The sequence below is a fragment of the Myiozetetes cayanensis genome, unplaced genomic scaffold, assembly GCF_022539395.1.
Source record: "Myiozetetes cayanensis isolate MyiCay16 unplaced genomic scaffold, myiCay2020 scf6-25, whole genome shotgun sequence".
NCBI classification, from domain to species: Eukaryota; Metazoa; Chordata; class Aves; order Passeriformes; family Tyrannidae; genus Myiozetetes; species Myiozetetes cayanensis.
This window is the reverse complement of record NW_026087853.1, coordinates 24194341-24208737: the sequence shown is the minus strand read 5'-3', so window position 1 is coordinate 24208737 and position 14397 is coordinate 24194341. Positions and strand designations below refer to the sequence as shown.

At 42.9% G+C, this 14397-nt stretch overlaps 2 protein-coding genes across 2 annotated transcripts; both read right to left on the bottom strand.

Annotated features, from left to right (window-relative positions):
• Positions 1 to 399: 399 nt before the first annotated feature.
• SPTSSA (serine palmitoyltransferase small subunit A) lies at positions 400 to 4666 on the bottom strand. The gene is made up of 2 exons (XM_050335796.1): positions 4484 to 4666; positions 400 to 1659 (listed from the first exon to the last, which is right to left on the bottom strand). Exons 1-2 carry the CDS (start codon positions 4584 to 4586, stop codon positions 1556 to 1558), a joined length of 207 nt encoding a protein of 68 aa, XP_050191753.1. The 5' UTR covers positions 4587 to 4666; the 3' UTR covers positions 400 to 1555.
• A 5114-nt stretch (positions 4667 to 9780) lies between these two features.
• Positions 9781 to 14201, bottom strand: EAPP (E2F associated phosphoprotein). Its single transcript, XM_050335787.1, has 6 exons — positions 14087 to 14201; positions 13436 to 13617; positions 13153 to 13251; positions 12685 to 12808; positions 11782 to 11901; positions 9781 to 10389 (listed from the first exon to the last, which is right to left on the bottom strand). The coding sequence occupies exons 1-6, from the start codon at positions 14158 to 14160 to the stop codon at positions 10134 to 10136; spliced, it is 855 nt and encodes a 284-aa protein (XP_050191744.1). The 5' UTR covers positions 14161 to 14201; the 3' UTR covers positions 9781 to 10133.
• Positions 14202 to 14397: the final 196 nt, after the last annotated feature.

Below are 14397 nucleotides of genomic sequence, written 5' to 3'. Positions count from 1 at the left end.
TCAGTTACTAATAAGTGAAAGCACTAATTTAGAGGGAATCTCCTACCAACTTCAGTAAAGCTCAGGTTCACCTAAAAAGTTTAAGGCTGTTTATAGCTTCCAAAACAACAGGGTTTTTAATTAAATACACATGAAGTTTTTAAATAAAGGGGAAAAACACTCTTTTCTCATAAGAAAAATATTGAGAAAATTAAATAAAACCTAAAAGGCAGTATTTGTATAGGTACTGCACATCTATAATTTCTGATTTCAACAAAAGTTGCATAAAAGATATAGCAGTACATATCATTACTGGGCCACTAAAATCACAGTACTTTGGTCAAGTATCACTGTTCCCCTTTTGGAAAGTTCTGAGAAAAGCAAGCAGCATTCAGAAACATATTAACTTCTACAAGAAAGTTTTGCATCAAAACTCTGCTTTTAAACTTTTATTTTTTTAAACAACAACAACAAAAAATTGTCCACTTAAGAAAGTTAAGTTGTCACCATCTTATATTTCAGAATACAAAACTGAAAAAAATCCCTATTAAAAAAAAGACAGGACTTCAGCCAAGTATTCAGCTACTTATTGCTGTAGTTGTAACTCAAGTCCATTGAAACCCTTACGTTTTGGTCGTTTGTAGCGAAAACATGTTTGGAATACTAGCAGCAATAGAAAACCCCTTTAAAACCTAGACATAGTTACACTGTTGAGTGAAAATTAGCAGAAACCATAACCATTGGAACATAATAAAGTATCCTGTAAAATTACAATTGAATGGGTAGCTAGAAAAACAGGGTTGATTTAAAATGCTATCCCAAAGCCTTATGTGGGCCTATGCCAGTAAAGTCCATTTTCCCCCATTAGATAAAGCCCAGAATTACAACCACTTGAAACATAACAAATGCAGTCTTCACTCTGCTTCAATGCCTCATCTCCCCCAACCTCCTCCAACAGGTAGAATACAGAAAATTGAAATAATTGCCAATTCCAAATTTAGGTGATATGCACAAATATACTGTTGAACAAAGTTTGGACAGCAAACAGTACACCTGAGTTCAGTCATACAAACTAACTTCTGTAAATAGCGTTAGATGAATATATCCATGTCTCTAATATGAATCTAGATGTATTTTCTTACAAAATGCATTAATAGAAATATCCAGGCAAATACATACCATACAATAGCAAAAGCTTTAAGCCCCATTTAATAAGATGACTTTCAGATTAAAAATAGAAGGCAATTAAGATTTACTCAAAATTACAATTAAGAAAAGCTTTCACAGTGCAATATTGAAACTGTCACAAAGTTAAGAAAATACTGATATCAAAGTACAATCACAATGTTAAAGTAGACAAAACTACTATACAAGGGCGTATCTTGTAAAATTAAAAGGAATGAACACAACATAGGGGACACCTCATGTCCCTGCTCTACATATCTCATTTCCTAGTCTTCAGAGTCATAATTGTGTCTTTTGGACATTGGTAGAAATCTCGTTAAAACTAAGAGGTTCATTCTTCTTTGTAGAACAGATTTCAAAGCCCAGTTACTTCTTGATGATACGTTCTTCATCACTGCACAATTTCGAAGTAGTGCAATATTGCCATGATGTGCTGAGGCATGAACACATAGCCTGTGTACAGTGCCATTCCAACAATCGAAACTAGCATGGAATCTGAATGACAGTTGAGGAAAAAAGCATTTGAAATAAGAAGTGCATGAGACATCACAAACTATAGCATTAAAACTTTACTGGTTACTATCTCATAATGTTATGTTTTGCAATCAGACAAGGTCAACTGTATTCAGAAATTACAGCTACAGGAAGAACCCACTGAACACCTAAAACCAGAACACCAGGAGACGCTGTTAGCTGAATCGCAAAGGATGCCTTGCAACTTATCCACTGCCTTGTCAGTGACACAAGAGGACAGGTCAGAGACAGGAAGCATGTTGGAGAACAGAAAATGGGCACTGAGAAGACACAGGTTTTTACATGCATCTTCCTAGGTGTTGAGCAAGTCTACAGAAGCCAGCCCCATCCAACCAAGCAGAAAAAAGTCAACCATCACAAAAATCCAAAACAAAACCACAATAATATGATAGCTGTACTGAATACTACCATTCTTATTTGTGGATGACCTCATTTTTAAGTGGACAGCATGAGATGCTGATCTCAACTTCCTGGAATAGAATGACCTAAGAAATTCAATTTATGATGCACAAAACACATCTGGTGTGAAAGCTGTACTGTTAGCATAATAGTCAGGAAACCTCATATCCATTTCTAGCTGCCAGTGTCCTCTAGGGCTCTAAGTCACTATAATATCTGGTCCGTTTCTCCATCAGTAGTACTTTACTATAGCAGATCACACTGCAAAACAAACTTTACATGAAGATATCATCTAAAAAATCTTAAGATGACTACTTTATTAGCTGAACACCTAACAGGAGAAGTGAGACAACAGCTTAGAAGTAATGTACAACTGGACTTTTGTCAAGCTCTAGGGCTCTTGAAGCTTTGTCTAAAGACATCAGATTACTGAATGATTACACCATTGAAAGCTTAAGGCTTCAGAAATTCAAAAGCACTAGAAATTAATAAAAATCTGTTGATTTCATCCAACTACCTGCAAAGATTCAGTAAACTTAGAGCAAAACACTATAAAAGGCACTGGAGATTAACAAGCATGATAACCCCAGAGAGCAGTATTCAGTTTCCGCAGGTGAAACCAGAGGAGCTGTGCGTGCTCTGCATCTTCATGAAATCAAGTCACCACACACAAGTGTAACAAATGCTTTATGACTGACTTCCCTATGGCAGAGCAGAGGTATTAGCTGTGCTTATTAGAGCATACTAGCTGCTCGGTGTATTTATAGTCCCAGAATACACTATACGGTAGGAGATACTAAAATGAAGGTCAACACATAAATCCACATTTCCGTATCAGCACTCTCCTCTGATGCTGGAGCACAAGCAGCAGCATGACACGCAGCAGAGCCACACACCATCAGCTCCCAAGGCCACCGTGTCTGTGCTGCAGCCACACAGCACCTGACAGACACGGCCCACCCACAGCCAAGGAGTCCGGTCTGAAGACAAAAAACATTTTTGCTGATCTGAGATCACAAGTGATACTTGTGCCACTCATTGCATTTGTCAGTTACGTGGCAGTTACAATATGAGCATTTTATGAAAGTAAATACGCATACACTTTCACTTACTTAAATATTTTGCGTAAGTTAAAAAGGAAAAAAATACTCATGACAAATATTATTGCAGTGAGAACAAAAACTAAGTTTCCTCAGTGAAACAGACATGGCATAAAAGGAGAAAGGTAAGTTAGCAAGGAACACATTTTGAAGGTAAGAACTCCTAGCGAAAGAATTGTGCATGGTAAAAAGAAAAGTAGTAAGTTTTTATAATCCCCATTTCTACTGACTTTACACAGGAAAAAAAATAAATGTCTGATCATACCACTGTAACTTGGGCAACTACTTTTACATAGCAAAAGTGAGTTTCTTTACAAAACTGAGTAGTATGTCAGTAAAGGGCTTTCTCACTACTACTTACACCCTTCTCTTTGTTATTGTTTTCAATCATTTCTCTTTGCCTCTCAATGTTAAATGAAGACGGCTCAGGGTCATTTACACTGAGATATCGTTTTAAGTCTACATCAAAACAGCCCCACTTCAGAGAAAAATACATGCGATGCCATAACAATACCTGAGAAAATATACTGCTGATAAGAAAGGAGCGGGTAAAGAAGAAAACCTGTAAATAGCCTTTATACAGATGCCTTTACATGAGCATCTATCGAGTTCTTCCACTCCAAAAGAGACAAACTTACCAGCTCGAGGATTAAATACCTATGTAAAAAAAGCCACGAGACAAAGCACCATTAAAACCTAGGCTTGCAAGGTTTTGCAGCGTCCACATTTACTTTCCTCTAGGCAAAAATACAACAGAAAACATTAAAGACACCTATCCTTAAAAGAAAGCTAGGGATTTCAGTACAAAAGCCGGAACTGCCGGAACTCAAGATATAAACTTGTGCTGGAGGAGAAACGGACTAGGTCGCCAGACGCCCGGGTACGGGATGCGAAACAGTCGAATGAGGATTATTCCCAGATTGAGCAGCATGTTAGTTTGGGAGGGAGAGGAGCTGAGCCCCTTCCTGCGAGAAGGGGACGAGGCTCGGTCCCGAGCGGAGGCTGCTGCTCCTCTGCCCACTGCGAGCTCCGGCCGCGCTCGGAGCCTCAGGCCGGCTGCCCCCGGCCCTGCCCGGCCCCGCGCCGCTCCCCTCCCGGCCCGTCCGGCCCCGCTCTCCTCCGCCCCTGAAAGCCCCGCCGGGGCAGCGCCTTCGGCACGGCCACGGCCCAGGCGCTCCCCCGCACCGCGCCCGCCGGGGCCGCCGCCGGGCAGAGCAGAGAGGGAGGGCAGCCCCCAGTGACACACACACACACACACACACACACACACACCGCCAGAAGGATACTGAAGACGGTGCGTTCCCAGGGCTCCAGCATGTAGAGCGCGGTGACCAGCAGGTACTGGTAGTACAGCCACGACATCTGCTTCAGCGCCGACATCAGCGCCATAGCGCTTCCCACCGCCAGCGGCCCCGCGCCGGGACCAGGCCGAGAGAAGCCGGGGCGGTGCAGCCGGGACCGCCCTCCCCGGCCCCGCCCCGCGCCCGCCGACACCGAGAGGCAGCGGCCTATGGGGCCCGCACGGGGCGGTACCGATGATGCCACAGCCCAGCGGAACCGCGGGGGCACTCGATACCCCGGCCCTCCCCGAGGAACGCCCACAGCGGGCCCAATCTCATTACATTACGCGGCTGACCCTGAACCTGGTAACGCCCCCGCCAGAGTCACACCTCCTGTTCAGATTTGATCTGGGAATTGCGGCAGACCCGAAGCCTGTGCTTGGCAGGGCCCACGGGAGGCGTGTTAAAAATGCTCTGCGCAGGCCTTCAGTTTCGTTGTCACAGGGTAAAGCCCACCCAGCAACACAGCTCAGATAAATGCGACCTTAAGATCGGCCAACTGCTGATGACATTCATCCATATTAACAGAAAAAACAACGAGGGGATAGATCAACTGTTTACTGTGACTGTTGCTAACTTTTCACTTCCCTAAGGCACTTGGAGCCAGAAACTGGAGGGTGTGGGACACCCCTGCCCTGACTGCTAATTTGCCTAAGATAAGAAATTCACAGAGAGCAGTTTGGGACTACATGATTAGGAAGGCCCTTGGCAGTTTATACTGCCACTCGAGAAGGCACGAGTTGAAAGCCTGCTGGAAAAGGATGTACACAATCATCAGGCACCTTAACTAAGCAGAGCATGCATTGCAACAACCAGCTGCAGGTCCAGGTCACCAACCAGGACCTCACTTGCCAAGAGTGCACACCATAGCTTCTGATTAGAAACTGGAGTCAACCCACTGTACTCACTCTGCGTGGTAAATCAATTTGCATTTATGTCACTGAGCAGTGATTCTGTTCCTACAGCCACCCCGCCCCTACCTTCACCTGTGCTATTTGTACAATGAAAAACAAGGAAATACAACCTCAGGAGGATTCAAATAGGAGTTATTTACACAGCTGCAAAATACAACTACAGGACCAGGAGATAACTGTGAAAAAGAAAAGCAACTGACAGACACAACTTAAGACTGTACTATTCCATGTGGCAGGAATCTGAAAAGGGATTTAATCCACCCAGAAGACATTTAGACACACTTTATCTTTGCAGGTTTATTAAAACACAAGTAGAAATGAGAGCACTCACACAATTAATACCCCCACGCAACTGCCTACAGGAGCTGTTGCCCCTACCCAAGACTGCCACTGCTTGTTGCAATGGCTGCTGGAGGAGCCCTGTCTTGGGTGTTGCTGCTTGAAAAGGCAGTGGTAATCATAAAAGACACCTTTCTGTATAAACATGTCCAAAGTTCAAGGACAAGTGGGGTATTCGGCACAAGTAAAGCATTACTCCCATTCAAAGCTGCAAGAGCATTATCAACGTGCAGCAAACAAGTCCCAGTCCTGTCTGCTCTTATGATTCCTAACAAAAAGCTCTGAACTTCAAGTGTTAAGGCAAACAAAACACAGCAGCAAGAAAGGACTTGGGATGAGATGAAAGGTAATATCTAGAGGTGTGCTGTCTTCAAAATCCTCCACTGCATCTGCCCTAACACCCCATGTGGGCAGCCCCTTACACTTTTTTGGTAACGTGCATACTCGTGAGAGGTTTTTTGCTAGTTAGCCCCTTCAGAAAATGGACAATATTCCTCTGTATAGAGTTTCCCCTCACTCACCAGCTCCGTTTTACCCCTGCTTAGGGACTGTCATCACCCAGTAATAATCCTGACAGCACCTGCATCGATTCTTGAGCCCTTGAACTACATTCCCACATGCTCATGTTTCCAGCAGGTCAGTGCAAAGACTCTTAACCTAGAGAGCCTTTGTGTTTCACCTGGAACACGAAGAGAGCTACATCGAGGCCAGCATGCCAAAAATCACAGACCATATCCTCTGTATCACGTCTGTTCCTCCATACTTCTACCCAGAAGAAACAGTTCTTTGTACATTCAAAATTTTCTTTATGCACCTCCTGGCTCATGGCACACAGTAACAATTTCTCTCACTTTAGATGATCCCACAGGTATCTGATACTGCAAGTTGGACACTCCACTAAGGAGTCTGACTAGTAGGTAGCAAAACTGAGATTGAGATCTTGTTTCAGGCATATCCCAAACCTCAGAACCAGTATGGCTCCATTTTATTTGTAGGTTGCACATGCAGAGGAAGGCACACTATACTGGCCAACCAAGTAAGTGTTCAGCAGCTGCATCAACAGTTCTCTACTCTACCAAGCAGAGGTTAAGTTTCTGCTGATTTGAAAATAGTAATTCAGCATTTTGCTCATGTAATCCTGGCAGAAGAACCAACATATTTATTTCTTCCTAATCTCATTGTAGTAGTTAATAAAAACAAAGGTGAATAATTTGCTAATCACATTAAATTTGTAATGTTAGTGATTAGTTTGAATTGCAGGTGTCAAGCCACAGTGTTGTGTTACTATGGCAAGCTATATCTTGTTGTGTTGAACAAGTTTTGAATGCAAGTTTGGGTGTGCCTGTAAAATGTGGGTGGGGGGAAGTCGTCCAGAGGAACACGGGAGGGAAGTCTGGACCTGCCGCTGTCATCTAAGCACCACCTACAGGGGAGGGGATAATGGCACATATAAAAGATCGGTGCAAGTTTTGGCGCATGAACCCGTTGGTGGAACAGGAGTTTCCCCCGGTCTACCAGCGCGCTGTTTTGCTTATTTGCTTTTAATAAATTTCTACTATATTTTAAAAATATATCTGGTCTTTTGACTATAACATCATTAACAGTGTAGCACGAGTTTGTGTAGATTAGTAAGATATTACACTAGGGACTACAAAAGGTAACCAAAGAGTTACAAGATTTTATTATAATCTAAGGCACAAAAGAAGTATGTCCTTCAGGTTCTTGCCTCTTAAGTTTATTTCTGACAATTCCTCAAAGCAATGTAACAAATTATTTCTAGTACTATCACAAAAAAAAGCACAAAGATGAGATTTTTTTCAGACATACCATTGTTCAAAAGTAGACTTTAAAACATATCAGGCTATAGAGAGCTTTACTAATAAAAAAATAAGAAGAGTTCACCTCTTGGGCGTACACCTGGAGGAAGAGGGGGAAGGATCTGTTGTTAACAGTGCAGTGGTTTCATAAATATCAAATAGCAAAAGCTCTTTATGCTTCCATAAAGATGTAAATGTAAAAAAGAAAAAGCATAAGAACTAGCTCTATGGTCATAGATCTGACCATAAATTTCTTCTTAAAATCAGTCATCATAAGGAAAAAGAACAATAAAGTTCAGTACTTTTATCATAGACATATTTACATGTAGAACACTCAGCTGTATTATTAGGCATTAATATTCTGATTGAAATGATCCATTGCAGAACAGTCCATGCCACCAAGCTCAATATAAGCTCATTTTCCACTCTATATAAATGGAAGTTTCAACTTTTTGAGATCTTAATGAATGAAAAATCCAAATATAGTGACAATTCCTTCTTTATCAAAGTGCCTTGGTTTTGGCTGGGACAGAGTTCATATTCTTTTCAGCGGCTTGGATTTAGTATGAGAATTATGTTCTTGTGAACACCCTGATGTTTTGGTTGATGCTAAGTGGTGCTTATCCTAAGTCAAGGACTTTTCAGTGTCTCATGCTCTGCCACGACAGCTGACCAAACTGACCAAAGGAATAGTCCATCCAATAGAATGTCATGGCTCAGCATATAAACTGGGGGACTTACATGGAAGGGGGTCAGTCGCTGTTCAGGGACAAGCTGCGTATTGGTCAGCAGGTGGGGAGTTGTGTTGTGGTGGGCTGACCCTGGCTGGATGCCAGGCACACACCAAAAGCTGCTCTATCACTCACCTCTGCAAGTGGACGGGAGAGAAAACATAGCAAAAGATCCATGAGTTAAGGACCAGGAGAGATCACTCGTCACTGTCATGGGCAAAACAGACTGAACTTTGGAGATATTAACTGAATTTATTACTAACAAAATCAGAGCAGGATAATGAGAAGTAAAATAGATCTTAAAAACACTTTCCCTCCACCCCTCCTTCCTTCCTGGGCTCTACCTAGTCCCCACCAGTGGTGCAGGGAGAGGGGGAATGGGAGTTACAGTCAATTCATCACACATTACTGTCACTGTTCAGGGAGAAGAGTCCTTTCCCTGCTCCAGTGTGGGGTCCCTCCCACAGGAGACAGTCCTTAATGAACTTCTTCAACATATGTCCATCGCATGGGCAACAGTTCTCCACAAACTTCTGCAACATGGGTCACTTTTCCACAGGGTGCAGTCCTTCAGGCACAGGCTGCTCCAGCATGGGTCTCACAAAGGGTGACAAGTCCTTCCAGGAAACCTGCTCCAGCGTGGGCTCCTCTCTCCACAGGTCTACAGGTCCCTGCCAGGACCTTGCTCCAGCATGGGCCTCCCATGGGGTCACAGCCTTCTTTGGGCACCCACCTGCTCTGGCATGGGCTTCTCCAGGTGCTGCAGCTGCATCTTGGCACCCCTGTGGGCTGCAGGGGGACAGCCGCTTTGCCATGGGCTGCAGAGCCTCAGCTCCAGCACGGGCAGCACCTCCTCCCCCTCCTTCTCTACTGACCTTGGTGTCTGCAGAGTTGTTCCTCTCACATATTCTCACTCTGCTCTTCTCTGGCCACAATTACTTCTGAGCAGTAACTTCTTTTCTTTCTTAAATATGTTATCATAGAGGCACTACCACCATTTCTGACTGGCCCAGCCGTGACCAGCAGTGGGTCCATCCTGGAGCTGGCTGGCACTGGCTGTCAGACATGGAGGAATTTTCTACCAGCTTCTCACAAAAGCCATCGCCGCTACCAAAAGCTGGCCACACAGTTGTGCATCACTTACTTTCTCTCTCCCTCTCCCTACTATTATCATCATCATAATAATTTTTGGTTTCAGCTAATAAATTGTTCTTATCTCGCCCCATGAGGTTTACCTTTTTTTCCAATTTTTCCTCCCCACTGAGGGAGGGGGGAAGTGAGCAAGCAATTGTGTGGCTTAGTTGCTACCTGAGGTTAAACCACAACACAAACCTACCTATGTGCAAATCTACCAAGAACACAAGCCTAAGGACACCCAACATCCTGACTTAAGAGTTGTTTATCCTGTGCCATAAACATGACCACTGCAGCTACAGAGAACAAGTTACTATACAGTGTTTATTCCAAGAAGCAGTTCTAATACATACTCAGATAATGGATAGTATATATACAGGGAATGATCATCATATACAGATCTTACATATTTACAAAATTTTAAATCCCCAATGATGCAACCACCTGATGGCAGAAAAGAATACTGCTCTCAAATGCACGCAGTTAACTGTATTTCTTTGATAAAGTTTGCAGAAGTCCAACCATTATAAAGTTCTCTGATGAAAATGCACATTTACAAGACCACAGTTTAAAAAGGCTAACATGCCTGCATTTCTGACACTTCCCACACTCTTAAAACAGTGCAGTATTTTTTCCCCCTGCATTTGCACATTAGGAGTGGCTAGCCAGAGACATTGAAGAAGTGAAAAACTTCATCTTTATCCATTACTGCCACTTCAGTTGAGCATTCAGTACATAATACTGGATGATACACTTCCTCCTCTTCTTGATTTGATTGTACAGAGCTAGTTTCTTTGCTGTGCTTCATTTTCTTACTTCTTCTCTTTACCTTCTTTCTGTATTTCAGTATTTCCTCTTTGTTAACAGAGCAGTTCATCACAAACATTGCTCTATACTGTGTTTTGTAAGATTCATGTCTATGGAGAAGGGGAGAAAATCCAAGTCATACCATTTAAACAATTCTGCTTCCAGAAAATCTGTAACCATCACGGAAAATGAGATTAAAGACATCAAGTGCCATGACAAAGAGCGGAAAGCCAAATAAACACGAAGTTTTATAAACAGAAGTCACAACTATAAAAATAATAAAACCATAGAATTGCAGCCATCTGTTATGTTTTTAAGGCATTTTTTTAAAAATGCTGGCTGTTGCTGAAATAACCAGCCTGGAGTACAATGGCATTGGTACTAGAGAATTATGCATTGCTACATATAGCTGGGAATAGGTGAAAGATCAGGAGTGCAAATGACTCAGCTACTGCCATTGACATCCTAAAATGTCTTGCAAGCCTGAAATTCCTTATATATAAATAACAAGAATTAAGATATCACACTAGAAAAAGCATGTCTACAGTAAAACATAAAATGCATTTTCAGCTGTCATCAATCTTAACAACTATATATCTGGAGTATGTAGCAAAATTCAGGGCTTTTGTTCAATTTAACACAATATCCCTTGACTTCTGCTGGCTTTACTGCTTGTATAATGCTGTGCTGAGCTATTTTAGTTGATTAAAGCCAGGAAAGACCAGTTTGGCAATAAAAATTGAGTTTTCTGTCAGCTTAGCAAACTGAAATGCTTAATTATAGAACAGGGTCAAGAAGTACCAGTGCCAGCAACGCAGACAGAGAAAAACAGCACCCAGTACTTAGATGACTTTAGGCTGCTGTGGAATTTCATCCTCAATCATCAAAAATACTCAATAAATGATAAGTAGCTTATTCCTCATTTCACAAGATTTCTTTCTCCTGTTACTCTTAGTTCAAGAGCTCTCTCTTTAGTATAGGGTAGGCCGCACTAACTAGATTTGCAATGAAGATACTGTTAAGACTCGGTTAAAAACAAGTAAGAATTCATTATCTTGATTTTGCTTAATCCTTTAACAAGGGTAGAGCCCTTCTCAAATCTTCATTCGCAAAGCCTAGCCATAATGAACCTGGAATAGTTCTGTGCCTCTAAACATCAAGCAAAAAAAAAACAGGTACAGGTATATATCTAGAAAAAGCCCCAATCTGCCTGAACTACCTGCTTAGTCCACGATTATTATTTTTTTAAAAAGTTTACCTTGTCCACTTTGGTAAGGTTCTACCTTATTCTTCCACATCTCCATATTGTAGGTTAAATTAATCATCATTATTACAAATCAACATCCAACCCTAAACCTGATTCATACCTACCCACCTTCTTGTTATTTAGCGCCACTTTGCAAGACAGAATTGATAAAATCCATTCATCAAACTGAATACAATAAAAATACTACTGACTGAAAAAAGACATTACAAAAAGACCCTTATTGTTCACTAGTTACCTCTGGCAGTCCAGGCATAATGTTGTCATGCAAGCAGGGCAGTTCAAAACAGCATCACTATTTGGAACAGGTGCAGGTTTTGCCTGCTGCTGCTGTGGAGCTCTTCTTTGGTTACGGTACCTACCAATCCAAGAAAGGAGGAAGGAGAGGCAAAAAATTAATTACATGCTCTTGCTGTGGTCATGTCAATTCAACTGTCAAACCTGTTTTACATTAAAAGACACTATAAATAAAGCAGGGAAAAGCACATACCAGTATCTTTTCATTTACTTTGTACAGAGAATTTTCATTTGGGGAGATAAATACATTTGGCATGAGAATTTCTGCCTAATAACCCTCTCCTCTGACAAAGCAGGTATCTCAAGTGCAATCTCTGCAGGCAACATATATTATCTTATTCGAGAGATATACATGGAGAATTTTCCTTCAGCTACAACAACCATTTTTCTACTTTACCCTTCAAAAAACCCTCAGTGAAGCAGATTTGTGCTGTTCCTGTTTTATCTGAACATCTTGTGGCTTGCTAAATTCAAAGTTTTCCAAAACTAGAAATACAGTATTTAGCAGGAACAAATTACCTTACCTTGACAACTAAATTACCTTACAATTTTTAGTTCACTGTACGGTTCTTTAGATAAGATCTACAGACAAAACTAGCTTACAGAAGTCAGAAATTGTGATTTTAGAAATTGCAGGTTTTGTGTAGTTTTGAAGACTCAACTTCCATTACATACGCATAAAACATTGTACAGGCTTCTATATTTCATATGCTGTTAAGTTATAAATAAAAAATAGTTTCACTGCATGGACTTGACAGCATTTGCTTTTTCTCTACATTTACCATTTCCATTTAAAATTTTCAGTTGTTATTAAGCATCCTACAATTCAAGGATGGTCTCTTACCCTCTCCTCTGTGAGTCTACCCACTCTTGGTCTCTATTGTCTTCCTCTGGATCATACAGCAGTTCATCATTGGAAAGAATCCGACGCTGCTGATGTTTTCTGTTTTTCCGGACATCCTGTGTATCTGGAAAGATTAGTGCAAGAATGTGTTACATCTATCAGGCATATGATAATTCTCTACTTAAATTATCAAAATACTTTTTCAATTTTCCTTTTCCATCCTCACAATAAATTTAAACTGAAACTTAAAGGTCTAGCTCATCTCTCCTCCAAATACAGGACCCCAAAGCATTAACATACCTTACATACATTGGGATACATCATCAAGTTGCAGGAGATTATATAGGCTGGTAATTCCTCCCAAAAGGCTGCCTTCAGAAACAGCCTCTTGACCCCCCAGGAGAATTCTACAGGATCTGAAAGTGAGCGGTATAGTAAAGATGCCCTCCTCTCTCCTCTGTCATTTACCTATTTTATCTTCATCCTCTGAATCAGAATCAAAGTAAATATCATCATAGTATTTTGAAGTGGCAGCAGGTCCAGTCTGCCCAGTACTTGAGGAAGAACCTATGGGTGAAATTAGAGAAATGGTAGGAGCACGCCAACAAAAGGACAGCAAGTACACAGCCCAGAACAAACCTTCACTTTTGATACTCTATCCAACAGCCTCCCTAGCCATGAGAATACTACGGTAACTTCACACCACTTATCTCATGATTTTATATGCAAGCAGCTGTTAAGTATGATTTACCCATTTCTGGTGATATCCATTTGCCTTCCATAGTCTTCATGGTGGTGTTCAGTTCTGCTTCCATCTCCTTTTGGAACTCATCGTCACTGGAAGATTCGCTCTCCCCAGTCAGGCACTCCCGTATCAGCTTCCGCTTCTGGTCAGGAGTGCCGTGTAGGAGCACATCCACCTCATCCTCTGAGCTACAAACATTTAAGCGTTACACACCTAATTGTTACAACCAGTTTAAAACATGGACACAGTGACTTGGAGAACGAACACCTGAATTGTGTGGGTGCGCTGGGAAGCACTTATTCATGTTTATGTAAAACGTACTTATTAAAACACTTTATTAGCTTGGTGATATTAAAACTGGTTTAAACGCAAAGCAGCTTCAGCCGACTGTGTCCCTGCAGCTCCCGCTCCGCCAGGGGCCGTTTAACACACCGCCATCGGTGCGGTCAGAAACGGACATACGCCGGTTCCAGGGAAGGAAATCCCCGGCTGTGGGGAGGCCGATCCCGCTGCACCCCGCGGGCGGCCCGAGGCAGCCCCGGCGCACACGGCGCGGCCTGGCCCAGCGCCCGGGCCCGGAGACGCCGGGCGAGAGCGGGGCCGCTGCCGCCGGCCCGAGCCGGCCCGCAGCTCCAGACAGCCCGGGCTCGCCCGCACCTGCTGAGCGCTCGCTCCTCGTCGCTGGGCTCCTCCACCACGTACGGATCGTCCTCCTCCCGCAGGCGGCTCATGGCGGCACCGCCGCTCTCCCGCTGCCAGCCCCGGCCCGGCCCCTTCCGCGGCTCGCGGCTTCCGGCGGCAGAGCCCGCCCGGCCCTGCCCGCCCCTCCCGGCCCCACCCCGGGACACGGCGGGGACCGGCCCGGCCGGTCTGTTCCCTTTGCTCCGTGGAGTTGCAAGTCTTCGGGTCACGTTTTAAGCACTTTGCTCCGACGCTACCGAGCCAGGATTAGAGCTTTAAGAGACACA